Consider the following 23772-nt stretch of genomic DNA (forward strand, 5'->3'; position numbering starts at 1 on the left):
CCCAGGCCCTGTCATAAGACCTCACATATGGAAATTATTCATTAAGTACCATCAGTTTGAATTTATTTAAACTGTTACAATACGGAATCACTAGCCTAATAGAGGGGAGAATTAGATTTAGACAGCAGATATTCCTTGAGAGAAATGATGAACATCTAAGTCCATCCTGTCATTCACACAACATTTTTATAGGTCGTGGGCCCAGCGAGGGGGTCTGCCTGACTCTGCTGTTTCTGTTCTTCCCACCTGTCACCGCCCCTGTGTACTTGTGGGGTGTCCACCAGAGACAACTACTCAGACACAAGTCTAAGCCAATATAAAGTCTTTACTAGCCAGGGAGCAACTCTCCTGGGTATTTGAGATCCCAGTGTAGCCCCAGGCCTCTTTTAGGATGAACTTGTAAGCACAAAAAAAAAAAAAAAAAAAAAAAAAAAAAAAAAAAAAAAAAAAAAAAAAAAAAAAAAAAAAAACAAAACAAAACAAAACATATCCTGGGTTGACATGCTTCAGTTAAAAAGAACCAGTGAAGACCAGGTGCAGAACCAGTGAAGCCAAAAAGAGAGGCTAGTACATTTAGACACATCCCCAGAACTATGGACTTGACGTATTAGGCCTTGGTTTGCGTTTTGGTGTGCAGTGTTGTCTGTGTGCTGAGTTTTATGGCCTGAATGGCACTTCCATCATGGAGTCAGTTGTCCTAATATCTGGGTCCTACTAAGGTCTGAGGACCCGTGAGTCTTCCCACAAAATAGAAAATCACTATGGGTTGAACTTCCCCACTCAAATTCCAGGCAGAATGAGGTGAAAAAAAAAAAAAAAGCAAATAATTATAACATTATATAGCTAGTATTAAAAATCACTTATGAGGACCACCTAACCTGAATACAAAATTCCAGCAAGGTTTCCTAGGGTTGGCCCCCTAGACTGGAATGTAAGAGACAAAGGAAGGCTCAAGGAAGAATGGTCCAAGAGGGCACTCTCTTAGCCAAAGCCTGAGGGTTGGGGTTGGAGAGCAGTTTGAAGAGAGAACAGAAGAGAACTGGACCATCTGCTGCTACAGCTGAGGCTGGCCTGTGCTCTCCACCCACTACAGCAGAGAGCTCAGGGTGCGGGGTACCCCTCCCACTACAACAGAGAGCTCAAAGTGCAGGCTACCTCCTCCCACTACAGGATAAAGCACAAGGTGAGATACAGGCTATACCTCCCACCCACTACAGCACAGATCTCAGGGTGGGGTGCAGGGTGTGCTCCCCACCCACTACAGGATAGAGCACAAGATGACAACACTGGAGGCCAAGACACTTGAGGGCTGTGGGCTGTGGAAATATAATCAACTCCATTTGAAAAAGCATAGAAGCAGCACCCAAGAATGAGATCTGAGTGGCTGGTGTCAATCACCTGAAGTAGAAAGAAAAAAGAAAACCCCAAGAGCCTCAAGGAGGATGCAGGGTTAACGGGGCTGGGCTAACCACCAAAGGAAGGAGAGAAATGAAAAGGCAGCTACAAGCATCATCTAGCTGGCAACTCTAGCACAGCTGTCTCTGATCCCAGTGCAAGTTTAATACAGAGTGCGTCCCTTTCCACAGTGAGTACTTAGCAAAGCCTTTGAAAAGGGTTTCAGAATATCTCAGAATTACCCGGCGGAGATGCCTGCTCTTGGCATTTATCCACGCCACTCCTGGAGATGCTCTTTCCTTGTCTCTTTGATAGCACTTCAGACCTCTGGGTGGAACTTACCCTGGACACTGTGAAAATATCAAAATAAGGCACCAAAGAAAAGGACACTTACCACAGCTAGGCGCCACCCCCACCCCTCACAAGTGCCACAGCTAGGGGCCTCACAAGTGCCACAGCTAGGGGACACCCCCCTGCCCCTCACAAGTGCCACAGTTAAGCATCACCTTTCACTCCTCCCAAGCCTGCAGCATCATCTCCCAGAAAGGACAGGGAGACTGAAATCTAGAGTATTCACAAATCAGAGATACCTTGCCCGTTATTTATTCCTTAGAGGGAATGGTTCATTTCAGTTTCAAGGTCATAAGAATGCCCTTGTGTGGGTCAGTGTAGTTAAGTCAACTTTTTGCATTGATACTTGTCAGAAGCAACTGAAGAGAGAATTACATGGCTTAAGGTTTGAGGAGACCTAGTCCGTCATAGCATGGCTGTCTTCTGAGCAAGGTGAGCACATGGCAGCTGGGGCTCACATCAGAGAGCATGCGGCAGGGCCTGTCAGAAGCAGGGTGACCTAATCCTCAAGACACAGCCCATAGTGACCCTCTTTCTCCAGCTAGGGCCTTTCCTTCTAAACATTCCACAACTTCCCTAGTCAGCACCATCAGCTGTGTGCCAATTTTGTGTTATTCAAACACAGGAATCTGTGGGGACATTCACACCTAACTATAAGAGTACCCAAGCATTCATGCCGCAAAAGATCTCGCATTGAAGGGGTGACCAACATTTCCAAGAAAACTAAAGCTGGAGCCAGACCATTAGAGGGACGGCTTATAAGTTTTATTGGTGATAGCCAGAAACTGAAACAACCCAGATGTCCCTCAGCCAATGAATGGATACAGAAAATGTTGCTCATTTACCAATAGAATACTATGCAGCTACTAAGAATGAGGACCCCATAAATTTTGCAGGCATGTGGATGGAACTAGAAAATATCCTGAGTGAGGTAACTCAGATCCAAAAGGACATGCATGGTATGTACTCACTGATAAGTGAATATTAGCTAACAAGTACGGAATACCTATGGTACAACTCACAAACCCTAAGATGTTAAACAAGAAGAAAGGCCCAAGTGAGAATGCTTCAATCTTACTTAGAAGGGGGAACAGAATAATCATGGGAGGCAGAAGAAACTGGATAGAGAGGGGAGAAAGGGGGGGAGGAGGGCAAGATCAGGTATTGAGGGAGACAGGAGAGAAGCCCAGAAGGCCAGGAGAATGAATGGAAATATACAGCGGCGAGGAAAGGGGTGGGTGGGGGACCTCTAGAAAGTCCCAGAGACCTGGGATGGAGGAGGCTCCCAGGACTCAATGTGGGTGACCCTAACCTAAATGCCCAACAGTGGGGATATGGAACCTGAAGAGATTACCTCCAGTAATTAGACAGGGCCCCCAGTGGACAGATGGGGACACCAACCCACCTTCAAATTTTTTTACCTAAAAATTGCTCCTGTCTAAAAGAAATACAAGGAGAAGAAAGGAGCAGAAACTGAAGGAAAGGCTATCCAGTGGCTGGCCAAACTTGGGATCCATGCCATGGGCAGGCACCAAACCCTGACACTATAACTGGTGCTATGTTGTGCTTGCAGACATGAGCCTAGCATGGCTGTCTTCTGAGAGGCTCTACCAGCAGCTGACTGAGATAGATGCAGATACTCATAGCCAAGCATTGGACTACAGTTGTATATGTACCTAAGAGCTGAGAACCACCAGCCTGCGATGGTGTACTTGCATATATTAAATAAATTAATAAATTAATTAATTAATTAATTAATTAATTAATATTTTTAAAAAGAAAAGGGCTGGAGAGATGGCTCAGAGGTTAAGAGCACTGACTGCTTTTCCAGAGGTTCTGAGTTCAATTCTCAGCAACCACATGGTGGCTCACAGCCATCTACAATGGGATCTGATGCCCTCTTCTGCTGTGTCTGAAGACAGCGACAGTGTACTCATATACATAAAATAAATAAAACTTTTTTAAAAAGAAAAGAAAAACTATGAATTAAGTGCTATACTTTTTTATGTTCAGTAAGAAATTGGATGTATTCTGGAGGCTGAAATTCCCGAACTACTTCATCCTTACATTGAATTTAATAACAAAATTTAAAGTTTCTTTATAACATAACATGACATGATGTGGACCCAGCCAAGATCAATCAAGAAAAAAAAAAAACAAAATGGAAGTATTGAAGCAATGACTAAACTGATTTGAAATTGTAATGATTGTAACATCCTGCACAGAGTCAATCAAGTTCTAAAGAGATATGAGCTGGCGTACCCAAGGAACCTAAATTACAAGCAGTACTTGGTGTGGGTGGTGTGGGCTGAAAGACAACACAGAACTTCTCCTACTTAGCACTGACAACAAATGAGAAAATGTTTTTAGCACACGAGATAAAATACAGTAATAATGACTAAGCCGGGGCTGGGGAGCTGGTCCGTAGATAATGTACTTGCTATGTGAGCCTGCTTACCTAAGTTAGAGTCTCAGAACCCAGGTTTAAAAAAAAGGGTAGCAATGCAAGCACTTGGAAGCCTAGTGCAACCATTTGAAATTTAAGGCAGACAGGAGAAACTATAGACAAGTGATTCTCAACCTGTAGGTCACTTCCCCTTGAGGTTGAACAAGGCTTTCATAGGGTCACAGAGATCCTGCATATCAGACATTTATATTATGATTCACAACAGTAGCAAGATTACAGTTATAATACCGCAATGAACATAATTCATGGTTGGAGGGGTGGGGGGGTCACTACAACCCAAAGGGACTGTATCAAAGGTTCATAGCATTAGGAAGGTTAAGAACCGCTGATCTAGCTAGACCAGCTAGCTTTGTGTGTGCTGTAGCAAACAAGACACTCTGCCTAAAACAGGACAGAAAGCTGAACACCACTGTGGGAGAGTTGTCCTCTGACCTCTACATCACATTATAACACACACATGCACACACCTGTGAGCACACGCCCACTAAGCATCCCTTAGGTAAGAATAAGTTATTCATTATTCATTATTAGGTAAGAATAAGTTATTCATTAGGTTCTGCACTGTGGATTTTTAAGAAGCTGTCTAGGGCCAGAGCTCTCCCTCCTGTGATGTTAAGTTCCTCCTTATGGGTACCATCTTTGTGACATCCCTCTATTGTACAGTTCCCAGGATCAAAATGTCCTTGCAAGTTTTCTTTGCAAGCATGCAAAGAGCATGCGTGTCAGAATGCTCTTTGGTGTGGTCATTGAGACACGCTGTCTTAATTTCTGATGTGGTGGGGAGAACCAGCCTCAAGGATGTGGATCTTAACATCCAGAGACCACAGTTACCAAGACACCTAGGTTACGTCCCGTCTAACTCCTCAGCCTACTGAGCCAGGACATCCCTAACCACAAAAGAGGGGGATCTACATGGCAGTATCTTCTGCCCCACCCCCATTGCCTACCTGGATACCTACTCTAGCAAACCTTCTCTCCCAAAACACCATAAAAGACACACTCTCCCACGGTGGTCTTCTTAGTTTTTCAGGCCAAAAAAAAGTGTAGAAATCATCTTTGTTTCTTTTCCATCCTTCCTAATGCACATCCAACCCATCAGCAAATGCTATTCTTTCTATAACTCAGGTATGTTCTGAGTCTAAGCATCTTCTGTCTCCGGTCACCACCCCTAACCACATCGCCACAGTCCTCCAGCTTTGAGCCAAATGTTCCCATCGTCCTGAAATTCACACACCGATATCCATCTTTAAAGCTAGTGGGATTAAAAGGCAGGGATGTTCACAGGTGGTGAGACTGCCGGGCTCCATCTTTAGGAATGGGGTTAGTGTCCCTGGTGTCTCTTTAAAGACACTTAATGGTGGCTCTTTCCCCTCCACCATGTAATTGCATAGTATGGAGGCACTGTGGGTGTGGAAAGGAGCCTTACCAGGCTCACAATGCTGGGACCTTAACCTTAGACTTGGCAACATCCTGAACAATGAAAAATAAGCTTCTGTTCCTTATCAATTACTCAGTCTAAGGTGTATTATTATAGCCACATGAACAAATTAAGAAATCTTGGTTATGTCAGTAAGCTCTAAGACTACTTTTTCTGTTTGTAAGATCCTCACATCACCACCTCAACTTGGCACAGATTCGGCTTAACACAAAGATCGTCACCTCTGGGCATCGAATAAATTCTAAAGTTCTGACGACTCCCCAGGAAACCTTAGCATATCTCCATCCCAACCCACTCATGACCTTTCTGATCTGCTCCTCAAACCTCCACCAGCTGACTGGGGTGTCCCAGCCTCCCTGGAATAATAATCGGCACCACTTGCTACGACAGGCACCTGTTCTAGTGTCTGTGCTCCCGCAGCGCCCTCTGCTGGGCTTCCTCTACCCTGCAGGATCTGGAGAGCTCCATTCCTTGTCTATTCTAGGTGTCATGGCAACCTCATCACACCACTCTGTTACCTTAGCCCCGCTTTGTTTTTCTGCATAACAATAATCACAAATTGCTATCTGTTGGTTGTCTGCCTCCTCCAGAGTTATATACCCTTTATATGAGTTCACTGGTTTTTCATTGGTTTATTCCCAATACTAAGAAGCTGTAGACACAAGATGGTAAGCCCGGCAAACCAGTCAATGACCAGCAAGATGTCTAATTGCAAGGACATAGAATTTGAGGCCACTCAAAGTGGCACAGCATCCGCTTTGGCCTCACAGTGTGGAGGACACCTTTAGGAATGGCTCGACTACATTTACAGGATTATTTATGATGTGAAGAATTTTAGAAAGAAAGCATTCAATGTGCTTTATGAAGGATGATTAAATCTACCCAGAAAGGTTCCTGGGTGTGGGAAAAAAGGCTTTCTAAGGACTAAGAGAACAAAGGCTAGCCCCTGGGCCGAGGTATCATGGAGTACTTGGCAAGCGTGTATTTGCTCGCTCAGACCCTGAGACACATGAAAAAGAATTGATGGATTATTTTACATGTATTTTTTAAGTAGAAGGGTTTAACATATAAGTGATTATAAAGCATTTGTTTGAAAATGAAGAAAAAGGACACATTTTCCTGTCCCTTTAATAGTTAGAAATGCTTAGAGATAAGCATAGTATTTAAATCTTTTGGATGTGTAAAATTGTTATAAGTTGAACAATTCAACAGCATTTTTAGACACGGCATTAGAAATACTTTTAAAAGACTGTCTACTGCATTAATTTTAATTACGCTCCTCCGACTCACAATGCTTTGAAATGCTTATAAAGTGTCGTCAAGATCTTTTATTAATCAAAATTGAAGCACCAAACACACAGGCTTCTGACCCCGGGTAGCAGCGGCTTGCCTGAGAGTGCCATCTGCTGTTTCATATGTGTACTACAAATCAACTTTTTGGCTTTCCTAGCTATGGTGGCTAGAACAAAGACGGGGGTTTTTAGATCTGTCAACACACTTAAAAAGCGGCATTTCCTCTTGAGGTCTGGAAGACCACGCTGGTGCCGATAACTGAAGGGTAAATGACAAACCTCAAAGTGGAAGGGACATTTCATTCACTTCAGCTTTAATCCTGCAAATCATGGGCAACAATGATTTTAAAGGCACAATATAATTAGCAAGTTCTATTGTGGAACTCGACTATCTTGTTTCATGACCAGCAACTATCCTTTTTAAGTTAATTATCAGTTATGAATGATAAATTTGAGGCAGAGTGCTTATGAGGTGTGTGTAGAATTCTGGGTTCAACCCTAATATTCTAAAAATTAATTGTAAATTCACATTTCAATACCAGTTAAAGCAGGGATTTACTAATTTACTTATAACAAGAAAAAAAAAGTTTCTATTTCATGTAACCGAAAGAAATACTTAGGTCATCAGGTTGAATTCATGGCATGCTCACAAGTGACACACATGGGTAAATGTCAATACTTCACCAAATACATGTGACCCCACACCAGAGCCCTGGGTTAAGGCAGGGGCCTTGGAAAGGAGTGACCACATCCAGGGAAAGGGCAGGGTCTAGGGAAGTTGATGTAGAAATGACCGACTATCTACACAAATGGGGCAGGACAGACTAGGTGAAAATGGAGCTGGGGAGGGGAAAGGAATGGAAGAATTGATTGACAGAGAACAACTGAGAATAGTTGATCAACTCAGTCCTTTGCTTCTCAACAATTTAAGGGAAGTTCTGTGATTGTAAGGAGGGTCTAAGCCAACGTTCTACAGCCTGGTCCCCATGAAGGGCTGGTGCAATTCTGTTTTGTTTTGGGTTTTTCACATTTGTTTACTCACTGAAACATCTCACCATCCTTCATATGCTGTTTTGAGATATCAGCCTTAAGAGCTAAAGAAAAACTGAATTTATTAAATTCTCTCTCTCTCTCTGTCTCTTTCTCTCTCTCTCTCTCTCTCTCTCTCTCTCTCTCTCTCTCTCTCTCTGTCTGTCTCTCTCATTATAATGGGTCTATTTGGTACAAAAGGATAGAGAGATAATTACGTTTACTGTTAAGGACCAAGACACCAAGTCTGTAAGAGCTCTATACAATGTGGGTGACCTTTAAGATGGGGTGACATGGCGAGGAGACACGGTAACACAGCATTATTCTGAGTGACCTCCAGCTCTTCATTCTAACACCCAAACTGAGGAGGCACAGCCATGTCTTCACATAACAGCTGTGACAGAATGCAAACGTGACTCAGTTTATCAGCTCCTACAAGGCAGGCAGAGCAAGAGGCTGTTTCAGCCAGCAGTGGGAGGGTCCACCACATAGAACAGATGCTGACGACGTGGTCAGTTCTGCTGCAGAGGCTGTGCAGTGCTAGTGCTGGGTTCCTATGTCCTGGACTTCTCTTGATTCTCATGATAAGCTTGTCAGTTGAGTACAGTTGGCCAATATGGACCTGTCTGCAGATTATGTCAGAGTCTCTTTTGGCCTTATTCACCAGGACTTGAATTTCTATAGGGTCTTTTACATTCTTATTTTCTCAGAAGGCATCTCTTATTCTCCTGACAACATACATTCTATAATTGTAGGCACTGAAATGCTTGCTCTCTCTCTCTCTCTCTCTCTCTCTCTCTCATCATTGCCCATACAAATCTAAAACTTGTGTGTGGCTGGAGGCTGCCATGTTGGAAGCAAACAAACAAACAAAAAAAAAACTAATAACAAAACCAAACAGGCTCTCCTTCATAGAAGTCCCATGTTTAACTGAACCCAAATGTCAAATAATGCAAAAAGCATGCTGGAAGGATGGAGCAGTGGCTTGGACTGGCTCACCCAGAGCCTGCTCGCAGACAGGGCGGCAGGCAGCTAAGGAGAGGCCAAATATCCACTTTCTTATAATATGAGGGATGAGAGGACTTTTTTTAATGCACATTGTTTATATATTACAACAGTGTATGATTCCATTCTGTGGACAAAGTTTATCCTATTGTCAAAAAAAAAAAAAATGTAGGGCTAGAGAGATGGCCCAACAGGTAACAGCATCTGCCATCACACATACAGAAACAGACAGACAGACAGACATAAAAACAGATACAGACACACAGAAACAGACAGAAACAGGGACAGAGAGATAGAGAGACAGAGACAGGGACAGAGAGACACAGAGACAGAAACAGGGACAAAGAGACAGAGAGTCAGAGACAGGGACAAAAAGACAGAGAGATAGAAACAGACAGAAACAGAGATGCAGAGACAGAAAGAGACAGAAAAATACATAAAGAAAATGTAATTTTCAATTATTAAAAAATAAAAATGACAAAAGGAGTTTGGAGCTCATTCACTGAGGCCATCAACACTTTTTCTTAGGTCTTAGTTTGGTGTCTATTGCTGTGACAAAGACAAAGACCAAAGTCAACCTGAGGAGAATGGGGTTTATTTGGCTTACTTGTCCCAATCACAGTCAGTCATCCAAGGAAGTCAGGGCAGGAATTCAAGACAGGAACCTGGAAGCAGGAGCCGATCCGGAGCTGGGGGGGTGGGATGAGTGCTGCTTACTGGCTTGCTCTCATGGTTTGCTCAGCTTGATTGTTTCCTACAACCCAAGGTCACCTGCCCAGAAGTGGCACCACCCACATGGTCTAGGCCCTCCCATGTCAGTTATTAAGAAACTGTCCCCAGACTTACTACAGCCCAGTCAAATGTCCCCAGACATACTACAGCCCAGTCAAATGTCCCCAGACTTACTACAGCCCAGTCAAATGTCCCCAGACTTACCACAGCCCAGTCAAATGTCCCCAGACTTACTACAACCCAGTCAAATGTCCCCAGACTTACTACAGCCCAGTCAAATGTCCCCAGACTTACTACAGCTCAGTCAAACTGTCCCCAGACTTACTACAGCCCAGTCAAATGTCCCCAGACTTACTACAGCCCAGTCAAATGTCCCCAGACTTACTACAGCCCAGTCATTTCCTCAATTGAGGTCCCTTGTCCCAATGGCTCTAGCTTATGTTAGGGTGGGAAAAAAACACAAAGACCCTAAACAGAACACTTTCTCTTAGAATTGTTTATCATTTCTGTAAGTTGAAGAAAACTGATATTAACGGACTTGATCCTACTCCACAGAAGGCAAATTAATTGTATTAGGATAGGAGGAATTACTGACCACTGTCAGCAGAGACTCGAGCATCTAGCATGGCTGTTCTCTACCATCCTAAGGCTACTACCCTTTAAAATGGCTCCTCCTGTTGTGGTGGTCCCCAACCATAAAATTATTTTGTTGCTATTTCATAATTGTAATTTTGCTACTGTTATAAATTGTAATGTGGGCTGGAGAGATGGCTCAGCAGTTAAGAGCACTGACTGCTCTTCCAGAGGTCCTGAGTTCAATTCCCAGCAACCACATGGTGGCTCACAACCATCTGTAATGAGGAACTGATGCCCTCTTCTGGTGTATCTGAGGACAGTGACAGTGTACTCACATGCATGAAATAAGTAAGTAAATCTTAAAAGAAAAAAAAATGAATTGTAATGTAAATATCTGACATGCAACCTCTGTAAAAGGATCATTTGACTCCCAAAGAGGTCATAACCCCAGGCTGAGAACCACTGATTTAGTATCTTTCTGTGACTTTTTTTCAGCTCTTACTTCCTATGTGTTTCTGCTTTGCGATGCTTCTTAAACCCATTTATAACACATCTTACCAGTTCCCTCAGTAGTTAATGAGTTAAATAGAATTCATATTTTATTCATATGCATATGCTCATTTCACAGTCCTATGTGTCATTCTTATATCATCACTATTTGTATTTTCTTTTAAAGAATATAGTATAATGACAACATTTCTCCCTTCTTTTTCCTCCCCCCAACTCCTCCCATATACTCCTTCTTGCTCTCTTTCAAATTCATGGCTTCTTTTTTCACTAGTCGTTATTCCATATATATGCATATAGCTATATATCAGTAACTATAGGCTCCATCAGCATAATGTTGCTGTTTAGGGCTGAGCAGCTCGTGTTCAGTCGCCAATGGTGTGTATGTTTCCTAATCCCAGCTTTCTTCAGTTGCCTATAGTTCTTTTTGTAGGGCTGAGCCTTTGTGGGCTTTTCTCTGCCCACTTAGGCATGTTTACTGGTGTCATCTGTGTTCAGCTCATGTTTGGGCAGCCATGTTGGTGAGACTGTATGGGTACAGCCTCAATGTTCCTGGGAAACAGAATTTCACTGCAAACTCCCCGCCTTTCTCACACTTACAATCTTTCTGTCCTGTTTCTGCCTGTCTCTTTGTCTGTGTCTCAGAAGCCCAAGTCAGGTTCAGAGGCTCTGTTCTTCCTGCTGCCTTGGGATGCAGATGTAGAACTCTCAGCTGCCTCTTCAGTACCATGTCTGTCTGTGTGCCACCATGTTCATACTGGGCTAAACTTGCAAGTCCCACTCAAATGTTTTCCTTTATAAGAATTGCTGTGGTCATGGTGTCTCCTCACAGCAATACAACACTGACTAAGACAAATGCTTGTTAGACTATTTACTGAATTATGATGATTCAGTAACATAGTGGTTATAGAGTCTTCTCCAATACCCATGACTTTAACAGCACAGAGTATTTAGCTAGGTTTCCAGTACTGAGCATGATTTCCCTCTTGTTGAGCAGGTTTTAACTCCAATTAAAGAGATGTTGGTTACAGCTAAGACATGCACATCATTGCTGAGCCCTTAGGGTTACTGTGTCATGATGGTTGTTGATGTGGTCTTAGGTATCTTAGCTAGGTAGAACTGTTGATTTCCTCTCTCCTTTGGAAGATTATATGGTGCCTTCTGGTACTATGAAAGCCAGTCTTCAGGGAGGAGGCATTCAGGTTAATTCTATATCCTTATGTGTCATGATTATATATCCTTTTAAAAAAATCACTAGGATTAGAGAGATGACACAAGTTAAGAATTCACACTGCTCTTTCAGAGTACCTGAGTTCAGTTCCCAAGCACCCACACTCAGAAGCTCATAATTGCCAGAAACTTCAGCTCCAGGGAATGCAGCATACCTTCTGGCCACTGCAGGCACTGCACTCATGTGCACACACACACACATAGATAAATAATAAAATCAATCTTTTTTCTTAATCATCTATTACATTACAATCAAATAGAGTTTGTTGGTATTCATTTTCTAGGCTATGCCGAGATGTCATGTCCAAAAACTCCTTAATAGTGAACATAAACCTGACAGAGACAATTGTTTAAGGTTATTGAAATTGATTACACACACACACACACACACACACACACACACACACACACAAAGCTCCAGGCTTTGCAGAAGATGTAAGTCCACAGAATAGCAAGAACCATTTGAAATACATCTTTAATTCTGTAAAAATCAATATGTAATCTACAAAATACTTTGTTACATGATTATCAAGTTCAGTCTGTTCTCTGTTTGTAACAATAGGTCAGGAAGTCATATGCTGAGTAAAACATTGGAACAGCCATTGTTAAGGAAACACTGTGACAGTCATTGTTAAAGAAACAGTCTAACTTCATAGGAAATGGGCTTGATCATAAACATAGCTCCTGAATAAAAGGCAACTGCAGTTCTCTGATACACAGACCAGACCTAAAGGCGAGCTGGAGAGCTGGCTTTTGTATCTTTTGTAATTGATAAACAGCCATTCCCACAGACATGGAAAGTGTTCGTATGCTCAGTCCTACATAACTGATCATGTAACTATCAACCCATGCTCTCATTAGCACAGTTAATGTGGTCCGGAGCTGCCCAGATGACCGGACCAGGGCAGTGAAGGCAGAAAAACAGGTTATAAACTGGTGGTGTCCTTAGTTGGCTGCAGACTCCAAAGTGGTCACAAAAGTAAAGTGTGGGGAGCCGACAGAAGGCGGCTATCATCCTTTCAGCCATCTTGAGCCATATACCCTGATAAGAGACATGATTACAATAGCCTACAACAACTGAGCACACTCTGATAACATCTTGCTTTAGATACCCAGGATCTTCCCTTGGGTGTGTGAGACTTAAAGGTGTGTGACTTAAGGGAGTAACTTAGAGATCAGATTTAGAGACAAGGCCTAAGGGCATGACTTAAAGGCGTGACTTAAGGGCGTGGCTTAGAAGTGAGACATATAAAAAGCAAGAGGCAGACAGAAGAAAGCAACAGATTATTAGGCACTTGGAAGTACAACTTGGAACTAGGAATTAGGTTAGAGAGTACAACTTGAAGTACAACTTGGAGTAGGAATTAGGCATTGAGGAAGAAGACACTTGGACTAGAGAACTCAGAAGCAGGATTATTTGGTATTAGGCACTTGGCACTTGGAGGAAAAACTTGGAAGTAGTAGTAGGCACTAGGGACTAGGAACTAGGAACTAGGGACTAGGAACTCAAGACTTGGGACTTTGACTAGAAAGAGAGACTGAAGAATAAACGGGATTGAATCACACTCTGTCTGGTCTCCATTCTTCCAGTCTATCCTCACTCTCTCTCTTGCTGAACCCTGACCTGCAGACCGGACCTGTTTGGGGCAGTGCGGGCTAACAACTTAGCCCCCAAGGCTTTTGGCAGTGTGGGTTCCAACATTGACAGAACGGTCCGAGACATTTTGGCCCCCAAACGTGGGGTAGTGCAGTTCTCAACATTTCTGGCCCTCAAACGTGGGCCAGCTCGAGCCGAAACAATGAAGAAGTTACCCAAATTAAAATGTTTAAAAGGAGTGTTTCTTCTTGAATTCCTTCCTGGGCTCATTTAAAAGCAGGGATTTCGAAGATCACTACTGGCTTCCCTGGGAGAGATTTTTCTTCTTACACTGTCCCAGTAAGTTTTCATGCAGGGCTTGGAAGTTACATTTGACTTCCTGCTGTTTCTAAGGTCAGAAGGATGGTATTTAAAAGCCACTCATCCCTAATGTTGGCTTAACACTAAGTAATGGATATTTGAGGTCCTAATAGATGTGCAAATTAACAAGTATGCAGTTGTACCCTGTTGTTAATGATATCAACGTTGCTCCAGAAACTCAAACTGGGCTTGTGTCAGTCTGCTGTTTCTCCAGCCTTAATACCGAAGCTTGAGAGGGTCCCAAAGTCTGGTTGATTGTGACTTATTAAAGACTCTGGCAGTGTAATCCACACATATTAGCCAACCTTTAGGTCAGGAAGAATAATGCCTTGGTCGGGACCCTCTGTTTTATTTTTCTTGCGCTATGAATACGCATCAAGTCCATCTACACCTACGGTGAGTACTTTACAGTCAGGAGGCCATGAAACACCTCAGAGAAGGTGTGATTAACCTAGCTAACTTCCCTGGGATTTCCCAGCATAGTTTCTCAACAGTTTCCGTGTTTGTTCCAAGCAGACTAAAGTGAGGTGTGCCTGCTCCAGAACATAAGGAATGATGGTGGTTTTTTTAATCAAATTCATACTAACATACATATACATCAACAATGAGCTTCAAGCAAACATTATGAGTGATGTATCACACAGTTAAAATAGAGCAATATAACTCATTCTTATCATTGACTTTTGTTTTCTGTGCCTTTACAGTAAAATGATGAGAGCAATAAAGTTTGATTGGTACAAACCATCATGAGTGTTTGTTTTAATCTATTTGAATAGATGAAAGTGAATGTAACAAAACATAAATGCATGAAATAGATTCTATAGGACAACAAGCAAATGTGGTTTGGAACAGCTGCTCATAACGTTTTTACTCAGAACAAACCTAGTGCATGGGGAAGAGAGCCTCGTGTCACAGAGAAGGCTCGCCATGAGTTGGATGCACATTAACACAGCATGAAGGACTCTTTATCAAAACAAAAAACAAAGAAATCCTCAAAACATAAATTTCCTAAGGTTTAGGATACTGACTTATCCTGGTAAGTAGTAAAAGTAATGCCAAGCAGAGTTACAGCTGCTCATGCTGCTGGCACCTCACTAGAGACTGGAGTGGCAAGCCACTTCTCCGACCCTACAGTTGAACTAGAATTACACATACATTTTCTTCCACTTTGCACATCTGCTAATGAAAACACTCTCAGCTAACGTCCTAGTAAAGGATACTATTGCTGTGATAGAACACCATGACAAAAACAGGCTGAAGAGGAAAGGCTTACGCTTCTACAACACAGTACATCATCAAAGGAAGTCAGGACAAGAACTCAAACGGGGCAGGAGCCTGGAAGCAGGAGCTGCTGCAGAGGCCATGGAGGATGCTGTTTACTGGCTTGCTTACATTTTCAGACGGTTAGCACATTATCATCATGGTAGGGGGGTGGGGAGATCCTCACAATGCTGGAGCAGTAGCTGAGTACTACATCCTGATTTGAAGGCAGAGAGAGAAGGAGAGAGAGAGAGAGAGAGAGAGAGAGAGAGAGAGAGAGAGAGAGAGAGAGAGAGAGCCTGGCTTGGACATTTACAACCTCAAAGCCCACCCCCAGTGACACTTCCTCCAACAAAGCCACACCTCCTAACTCTTCCCATCCTTTCAAATTGTCCCACACAGAAAACAGGAGATGGGGAACCACATAACTCAGATTATAAAACAGTCACCGAGTAATCCAAATACCCTTCAACCAAACTGGCCAGCAGGTCTCATGTCAGATAGCAGTGCCTCCAAGTTTCAACAAGATGTAACTGGTACGAGTCATAGACACATTCCAGAGCATCAGAAGAGTAACAGGCAGATGGCCTGTTTCAGGACTCATCCCTGGATCTCTGGCTTAAGGCTGCTACTCAGTCCCACCACACAGCAGCAGATGTCCTGCCCTGTGTGTAAGCTCTGTGTTTGACCCGAGCGGTGTCACCATTTACTGAGTCATACAGCCACCCGCTTTATTTGGGTCTTCTCCATCTACTTGAATCCACTTCTTTTCTATTTCAACCTGTTAAAAGAAAACAAAACACTGGCAATGTTAGTAGACATGACACAGACAGCAGCTCTCTGTACTGTTTATCCTGATGAGAGACCCTGACCAGATCACCCTGTGGACATAGACACGGTCCATCCACTGCCCTGTACCCACTCCATAGTGAGGTGCTCTGCTCTGCTCTGCTTTGTGGGAACCAAGCCCCCAGATCTTCCTTTTACAATCAAATCTGAAGCTCTCTAAAATCAGGATCTCACCACATGTTTATTTTAAGTCTGCCATGCTCTGACAAGTCCTGCAGATTGAGCCAAGAAGGACATTCAGGGGTCCTTAAGGGGCTGACCCAAGAGCAGACAGGACTTGGCAAGGCCAAGCTCTTCTAAAGTACACTTTCTAGCTGCTTAGGAATGTGTGGCCTTCAGGGCAGACAGGAGGGCACAGTGTAGCAGCTGCCCGTCACTAACTTTACAAGTAAGAAAGAAGTGAGTCCACACATACAGATTTCTCAACAGAAGTCAACAGTGACCTCTAAGTTTCCCTGGCTGAGCTCTCAGCTTTTCCCTTGTCAAGTATCATCAGAGAGAGAAGGGAGAAGGGAAACAGACAGACAGACAGACAGACAGACAGACAGACAGACTGATTGACGAACTGGTTGATTCTTAAGGGGCAAAACAAGTATTTATAGCCAGGCCGGGCCCAACCCCAGATCTAGAAACCCTGACTTGAACCAGGGCACTTGGGGTACCTGGATGTTGTAGCAAGCTCGGTGACACACGTGCTTCTGAGGCTGGGCGTCACTCTCCACTCCCAGAGACCTCACCTCTGTCCTTGAGGCACCGGCTTCAGACATGGAAAACTGGACAGTAGCAAACGGATACCAATCCGAGGGAACCTCCTGGTCTGATCCAAGTTCTAGTTTGTATGACAGACAATGGGGTTGATCAGGACCTAGAAGAAACCAAAGCAAAGGGTCAGGATGCTCCAAAGGTCACGGAATAGTCTAGAGCATGCATCTCACTGTAGTAAGGAGCCCATTAGTGAATGTCGACAGAGCTGGAATCCAGCCATGCTGAGAGCTATAGCTCTTGAAAAACTATTACGGGCTGGAGACATGGCTCTTCCAAAGGTCCTGAGTTCAATTCCCAGCAACCACATGGTGGCTTACAGCCACCTATAATAGGATCTGGTACCTTCTCCTGGTGTATCTGAAGACAGCTACAATTTACTCATATAAATAAAATAAATAAATCTTAAAAAAAAAAAAAAAAAGAAAAAGAAAAGAAAAACTATTACATTGTGTGCCCAGAGAGACCAGCTCCTACAAATGGCTTTAGATACAAACGTTACAAAGGTTCTCTAGACAAAGATAAGAAACAGTGTTTCTATGAAACACATTTGGCCACAGTGTACTTCAGCCCCTAGAAAAGTTTTCCCTGAGTAGACCGAATGAACCCCAATAGTCCCCCAGTCACTGATTAAACCAGTGTTTATTTTTAGATAATGCAAAGATAAACTTCACATTAGGTGATAGGGTTTCAAACGCCTGATTTGTAAGCTAGGCTCTTTTGTTATGGTAGAATATAATATAATACTTTTTTGTTTTAGTGGGATGCACTTTTTTCACTACTGAAATTCCCTCTCATGGTCCTGAAAAGCTTCTCCTGGAACAGATTACAATGTAGAGACAAGCATACAGTCTAACATTTATCATCAGTGAAGTGGACCGTGCAGATTGTGTGGACAGCGGTCTACCCTGTGCTAAGCAAGGCAGAAAATCCAGGGGTACTGGGTGCACCCCGAAAGTTTAAGAATTACAGTGTGTGTGTGTGTGTGTGTGTGTGTGTGTGTGTGTGTGTGTGTGCAAGAGAGAGAGAGAGAGAGAGAGAGAGAGAGAGAGAGAGAGAGAGAGAGAGAGGAGATTGGGGATGTAAGGTCATCCTAGGCGACATTGTGAGTTCGAGGCCAGCCTGAGACCTTATCTTGAAACAAACAACCAAAACAGTAAAGTATATGTCCCTCTATTAACTTCACAAGTGTCCCATGGTCCTCTCACATGGTTCATAGTATCTAGTCATATCCAGTTCAATCTACCTTTAAATAAATGTAACTTTAAAAAGTCATTTCAAAAGCTAGGTTATGCTATGCTACTGACACAGCTTAAGAAAGAACATCTTCATCAGAGCATAGTTTTAGGCACAAAAGGATGAATTTAAAAGACTTTGCCTAATTTATTTTGAAAGATAAATCACCTTTCGTTCTTATAACCTGTTTCTTATAGAAAGACTAGTCTAATTCTGACGCTGTAATAGGCCTGGAGCGGTTGTCCATCAGTTACCAGCAGATGCTCCAACCCACTAACACAGAAGACAGTACAACAGCAGCCTCTGAGCGGCCATAAGCTATCTGTCACTGCAGGTGAGACTACAGGCATGCATTCAGGCAACCACCCACCCGCACAGAGAGAGGTCAGAGAGGCAGAGATGAGTGCGATTCCCACAGTCCTTTCTTCATCCTGTCTAGACTTCTGGCAGCAGCCAGGATGCACTTACACTCAGCCCACGGCCTCTCCCTTCCATTACTGCAGAGAGAACACAAACTCCAGGCCTGACTGCTACTTAAGAGCTGTGTGGTCCTAAACAAAATACCCAACTCTCTGGGCCTCAGTTTCTCCAATGAGAGTTTTACATTGTTCTCGTGAGGATAACTAAGGATAACTAATGAACAGAGGCAGTGCTATGGACAGGATGAACTTACTAATTTGCCAAGTGATTTTAAAGCTAGTATAGCCAATGACTATACTCTTCCTGTCAGGGAACTATGTATTCTACAGATTTAGACTTGAAAACGACACTGAAGTTTGTTTAATTTGATGTATACATTGTACAAAAAAAAAAAAAAACAAAAAACAAAAAACATGTCTTGAGCAAGTTCTCCAATGAAATGGGATGGAAAATGATAGAAATGACACTTCTACTTCTTTCCTAAAAAGCTGATGGTAAAAGTACTTTTCTCTCAAGTTTCTCTCTGGTGTCTTTCATCAGGCTTCTGGCCAGTCTACAATGTTTGCCAGCACACTCTTGTTCAGGATTTGAGATGAACAGGTACTGTGCCTAAAACATTTCTTGTCAAACTTAGAAGTGATAGAGAAGAGCCTGCTATCTCAGTACCAACCACCAGGGGACACTATCGGGCCATAGAAATTGTTCTTTCAGAGTAACTCCTCCTGAGTGGGACCGCAAACCAGTCTTTTAGATCGGGTTGATAGCCACTCTCTCCCTACCCAAGATACTCCGCATCTGAAACTGGGCTACTAAGAGCTGAAGAAAATGAACGTCAGGGGACCAAATCGCGGGAGAAAGAACCAAGAAGCTGGTAACAAAGAGCGAAACAGGAATGAACCTCGGGGAAGCGGAAGCTGCAGTTGAGGGCTAGTGTCCTTCATCTGCAATCACCTTTCTAAATCCCCGCCCCCTCCCCGTGGCGATCCACTGCCTCCACTCTCTTTGTGCTAGGGGAGCCAGTTTAGAAGTCTTAGTACCTTGTTCTCGTAGATCAATTTTGAAATCTACTTGTCCCTTTTTAATCTCCCATGATAGACAAAAATTAGAATCCTGGGTCTTGTTTTCACCAAAATGGAACTGCCTGGACCCAGAGACCGTTCCCCTCCCCCGCCCCCCCCACCCCCCCACCCCCCACCCCCAAGTGCTGAGTGACAGACAACCTAACAAAATGGTTTCCATTGGTGCTGAGACAGTCGCTGGGACTAAAGAGTCAGACTTAGAGTCTGTGTAGAGAGTAATGCTTGTCCATTTCTTGAGAAAGCAAGCTGTCTACAGCAAGGATCTGTCCAAGAATTTATGATGTGAACTGATCGGATTGGCAAGAATGTGTCAAGAGAGGACACCCTTTCACTCCTTCATTCCAGCAATTTACATTACCTCCAGGAAGCTCCACCCAGCTCTGTGCTGATTCCTAGGAGATACAGACACCCACGTGACCCCTGCTCACCAGAACCGAACTGCAACCACCCAGCCAGTGAGACTGACCCAGAAGGAGAGGCCCAGAGGCACCAGGTGAGAAGTGAGCAGTATCGAGCATGGACATCCAGGAGAATCAGATGACCCGTACCTAAGAGCTAGAGAAGGTCCACACGTCTGTCCTCCTCTCCTTTCCTTTCCTTTCCTTTCCTTTCCTTTCCTTTCCTTTCCTTTCTTTTCCTTTCCTTTCCTTCCTTCCTGCTTTCCCTCTCCTTGCCTTCCTCCCTCCTCCCCTCCCTCCTTCCTTCCCCCTCTTCCCATTCCTATAAACATTTCCTTGGTACCACCACAGACAATCTCTAAACTAGGATGGCATTTCTCTAAGTATGAAAGAAGCAGGAGACATTGAACTCATTTGGTAGAAATAAACACTAGAGAAAATGAATAAATCAGCAGTTTTGCTGTCCTCCCTCCAGCCTGGCTGTGCAAGGGAGCAGGCACTCAGCTCTCTGGTACCATCTGTTTCTGCCTGCTTTGGTCCAAGGATGTAGGTAAAACACTGAGCAGTTTCCTATGAAAGATATCCTAGGTGCTGGATATTTACTTGAGTTTTTGTCCGGAAGTCGATCTATCTTCCACACCACAGCCCGGTAGGCATTCTCATATTTTGCTGACCCCACCGTGACCTGAATAACAGGTTCAGATTCAGGCTCCTGTAAACTCCCCAGACACACCCGACGGTTCATTTTGGCTTTCAGGGACTTCTGCCTCTGAAGGTTCCTGGTCCAGAGGGCCTTGATCCACTGAGCTGGGACAGGAAAATGAATCATAATATTGTTACAGCTCTTCGGGGAACCCTCATGGGGTGACCTCTGAGCTGCTGGGGTCATGTTGACAAAGGCCTGCAGCTCGACATAGGCTCCCTGGACAGTCACTGTGGACTTCACTGCAAAGGGAAGCTCATCCCCTTGATACGAGGTTTTGAACCGCATCAGCTCAAACCGGCAAGCATCCAGAGGTAGGAACTTAACGATTCTGGACTGTTCAAACTCTTCAGCTTTTACACACGTATGAAAATGGTAGTTAAGAATATCAATCCCCCTTTTTTCCGGTTCTTTCTCAAAATATCGTTCATCTCGTTTCTGGAGCTCAAGGTCATTTAAGGCTAAGAAACATTCCGGTGGCCCGTTTAGGAAGCAGAGGCAGCAGATCTGAGTTATCACAGCGCTTTCTACCAGCTTCCCCTCCTCTTTGGTTACTTTACCCCAGAAGCTATCCAGGATGTCCAGGTAAATTTCTTGCTCCTCGTAGTTTCTGCTCTTCAGTTTTGCAGTGGCTGGCAGCTTTATTAGCTCCTCTTGTACAGTGGTCAGAAATTCAAGGAAGTCACGGTGTTCCGTGGACCCAAACTTCAGCATCTGCTCTACTTCCGGCTCGTGAACCACCTCGGTCTTGGAATGGTATTTCTTTTTCTCTGAGTAGGACACATGTTCCACCTTCACAGTGTGGATTTTTCCTGCCATGCTGAAGTTCTCAAGTTTGGGCTCAGAAAGTCTACAATGCGGATTGAGTTGGAACTCTTTGAATGGTTTTTCTAGCCCCTTCTCATAATACATCTGCAGGATTCCTCCTGGAAGAACCTTTAGGAAAATGGGTCCCCACTGCCGGGAAGACATCATGTTCTTCTTCTCAGGAATCCTCAACATGAGGGACCATCCAGCTTTGGGCTGACTCCGGAAGAGGGTGTGTGGGACAAAAGAGACTGTGTCCTCAGCATATGGACTCTGCATAGACAAATTTCCAAGAGGGTCTTGGGTCTCAGTTGACTGCAGGTGTTCGAGCTTCTCACAGACGTAGTTAAGTGAGCACTGGTTTAGGCTTTTTTGATCAATAGGTACCTCCTTGTCCCTTGGGGAGAACGGCTTTCTGTTTGCCAGGGAGTCAAAGGGAAACTGAGAAGTGCTACCTTCATCTTTCCAAAATGGGTTGGAAAAAGCACAATCATCCTGAAAATATTCAAACTGCTGAGCCTCACTCTGGACCCACTGAGGGCTGGCGTCTTCTGTAAGCCCATGTGTGGGAGGTAGCTGAGTGTGCGAGGGGCCACTGGGTAATAATGCATGGGTTGAGTAGGTTGGCTTAGTAAGTGATAGTGGGGGACTTACTCCTCCCGCTGTTGTGGGGGGACTGCCTGAAGAACACTCTGGAATAGGATAAAGCACATGTGTCCCTGCTTTGGAGATGCCAGGGAACCCTGGGAAGTCTTTGGTAGGTGTAGAAAGAGGGGAATTGCTTGGGGGTCCTGGACTAAAGTAAAAATCCACCATGGGAGAGGACAGGGGGGTGCTGCTGGTGGAGGACGGAGCACTGGGAAGGTCCCTGAGGCCAGGAAGGTTCAGCTTCAGTTCATTTGGTCTGCAAACACCTCGAGTCTCCAGAGAAAAGTCCTTTCTATTCTGAGAAGACCGAAAAGTAGGGTCATCATCGAAGGTGACCCAGCTGCCTGGGTTTGTAGAACACATCTTCAGGATGGGCTTGCGGTCTGGTCAAATAGTCAGGGACATTGTCTCTATAAAGGAGAAAGACAAAGTCAAATTAATAAACACTGAAAATGAAGATACTAGAGCTCTTTCATCTTGAGAAAAACCTGGGGGTGGAAAGTGCGTATACTTTTACTTTGTGCAAAGAAATGCTTACAAGTGGCCACACTTGGCAGATCAATGAACAACAACAATAAGACTCTATGTGTCCCCCACAGGTTTGCTTTAGGTAAGAACAGACATCAGCTGAATACGAAGGATGAGAGAGAGAAACCAGAGGAGAGTAGGAAGGGCAAGCTCAGAGTGTGCTCTGAACTGTCCCAAGGACACGCGCACTCAGTCCCTGGCACAACTAAGGTTTTAGGATGGAGAGCTCAGTGGGAGGAGGTTGAGTCAATGAAGGGTATATCCCCTGAAAGGAGATTGTGGGGATCTCACTTTCCTCTCCTTTTCTTTGACACCATGAGGTGGATGGCTTCCTCCTTCCCACAGTCCCATTATGACGTACCCAAAGGCCATAGACTAAAACGTTAGAACTGTGAACCAAAATAAGCCCTTCCTTTATTTTTAAGGTCGTTGTCTCTGGTGTTGTTATTGTGACAGCTAACTCACATGGGAGCCACATTCTACAGACCAAATACACTTCAAGTCAAAAAGTTACAAGGCCAGGCATGGTGGTTCATGCCTATAATCCCAGCATGTGGGAAGCTGAGGCAGGAGGATCCTATTTTGAGGACCAGCCTCAGTTGTTTTGGGGTTCTCGAGAATGGGAGGATTAGATCTGCGTAAAATCAGTCTCAGGCAATGATGCAGGTGCAAGCTGACAGATGACCTATTGCTGTTCAGAAGCTGTACTTAGAGACAGCTTGGAGTCCTACAACTCTCTGCCCCCCAGTTCACCTCAATCTGTTATTGGTTACACGGTTTCTTGTTATACAATAATACATAATCAAAAGGTTTTTCATTATCTTCCTCAAATCCATTATTTTTCCTGATAATCCCATGTAACTATGCCACCAGAAAACACAATGCAGACACAAAGTCACAGTTCAGTGTCAGCTATAGCAAGTTGTACATTAGCTTCTAACTCTCAGGAAAGCCCCCAAATTGCAGGTCATCTGGGCATAAACTTGTGGTTACAGCATTAGCATGAGAACAGAAGGTGCTACACAGGGCAGGGTAATGTTAGTATTTGTAACTTCTCTAAAGTTGCAATATCTCTTTATTAAGCTCATCCAAAGATCTATTTC

General features: G+C 43.9%; 1 protein-coding gene and 1 pseudogene across 3 annotated transcripts in view; both read right to left on the bottom strand.

Annotated features, from left to right (window-relative positions):
- Nucleotides 1-8526: 8526 nt before the first annotated feature.
- On the bottom strand, nt 8527-8822 carry LOC117717076 (LYR motif-containing protein 4 pseudogene; annotated as a pseudogene).
- A 3657-nt stretch (nt 8823-12479) lies between these two features.
- The window catches only part of Ston1 (stonin 1), a 46392-nt gene continuing 35099 nt past the window's right edge, over nt 12480-23772 (bottom strand). For 2 of the 3 annotated variants that reach the window (XM_034514301.2, XM_076942461.1), the window contains exons 2-4: nt 20587-22551; nt 16751-16953; nt 15799-16020 (exon numbers count right to left, since the gene is read on the bottom strand). In XM_034514301.2, the coding sequence (XP_034370192.1) occupies nt 15946-16020; nt 16751-16953; nt 20587-22504 (2196 nt within the window). In that variant the 5' untranslated portion in view covers nt 22505-22551 and the 3' untranslated portion in view covers nt 15799-15945. Of the gene's footprint in view, nt 16021-16750; nt 16954-20586; nt 22552-23772 lie in introns of all 3 variants that reach the window. The other variant, XM_034514300.2, reaches the window with a different exon arrangement.

The sequence above is a fragment of the Arvicanthis niloticus genome, chromosome 11, assembly GCF_011762505.2.
Source record: "Arvicanthis niloticus isolate mArvNil1 chromosome 11, mArvNil1.pat.X, whole genome shotgun sequence".
NCBI lineage: Eukaryota > Metazoa > Chordata > Mammalia > Rodentia > Muridae > Arvicanthis > Arvicanthis niloticus.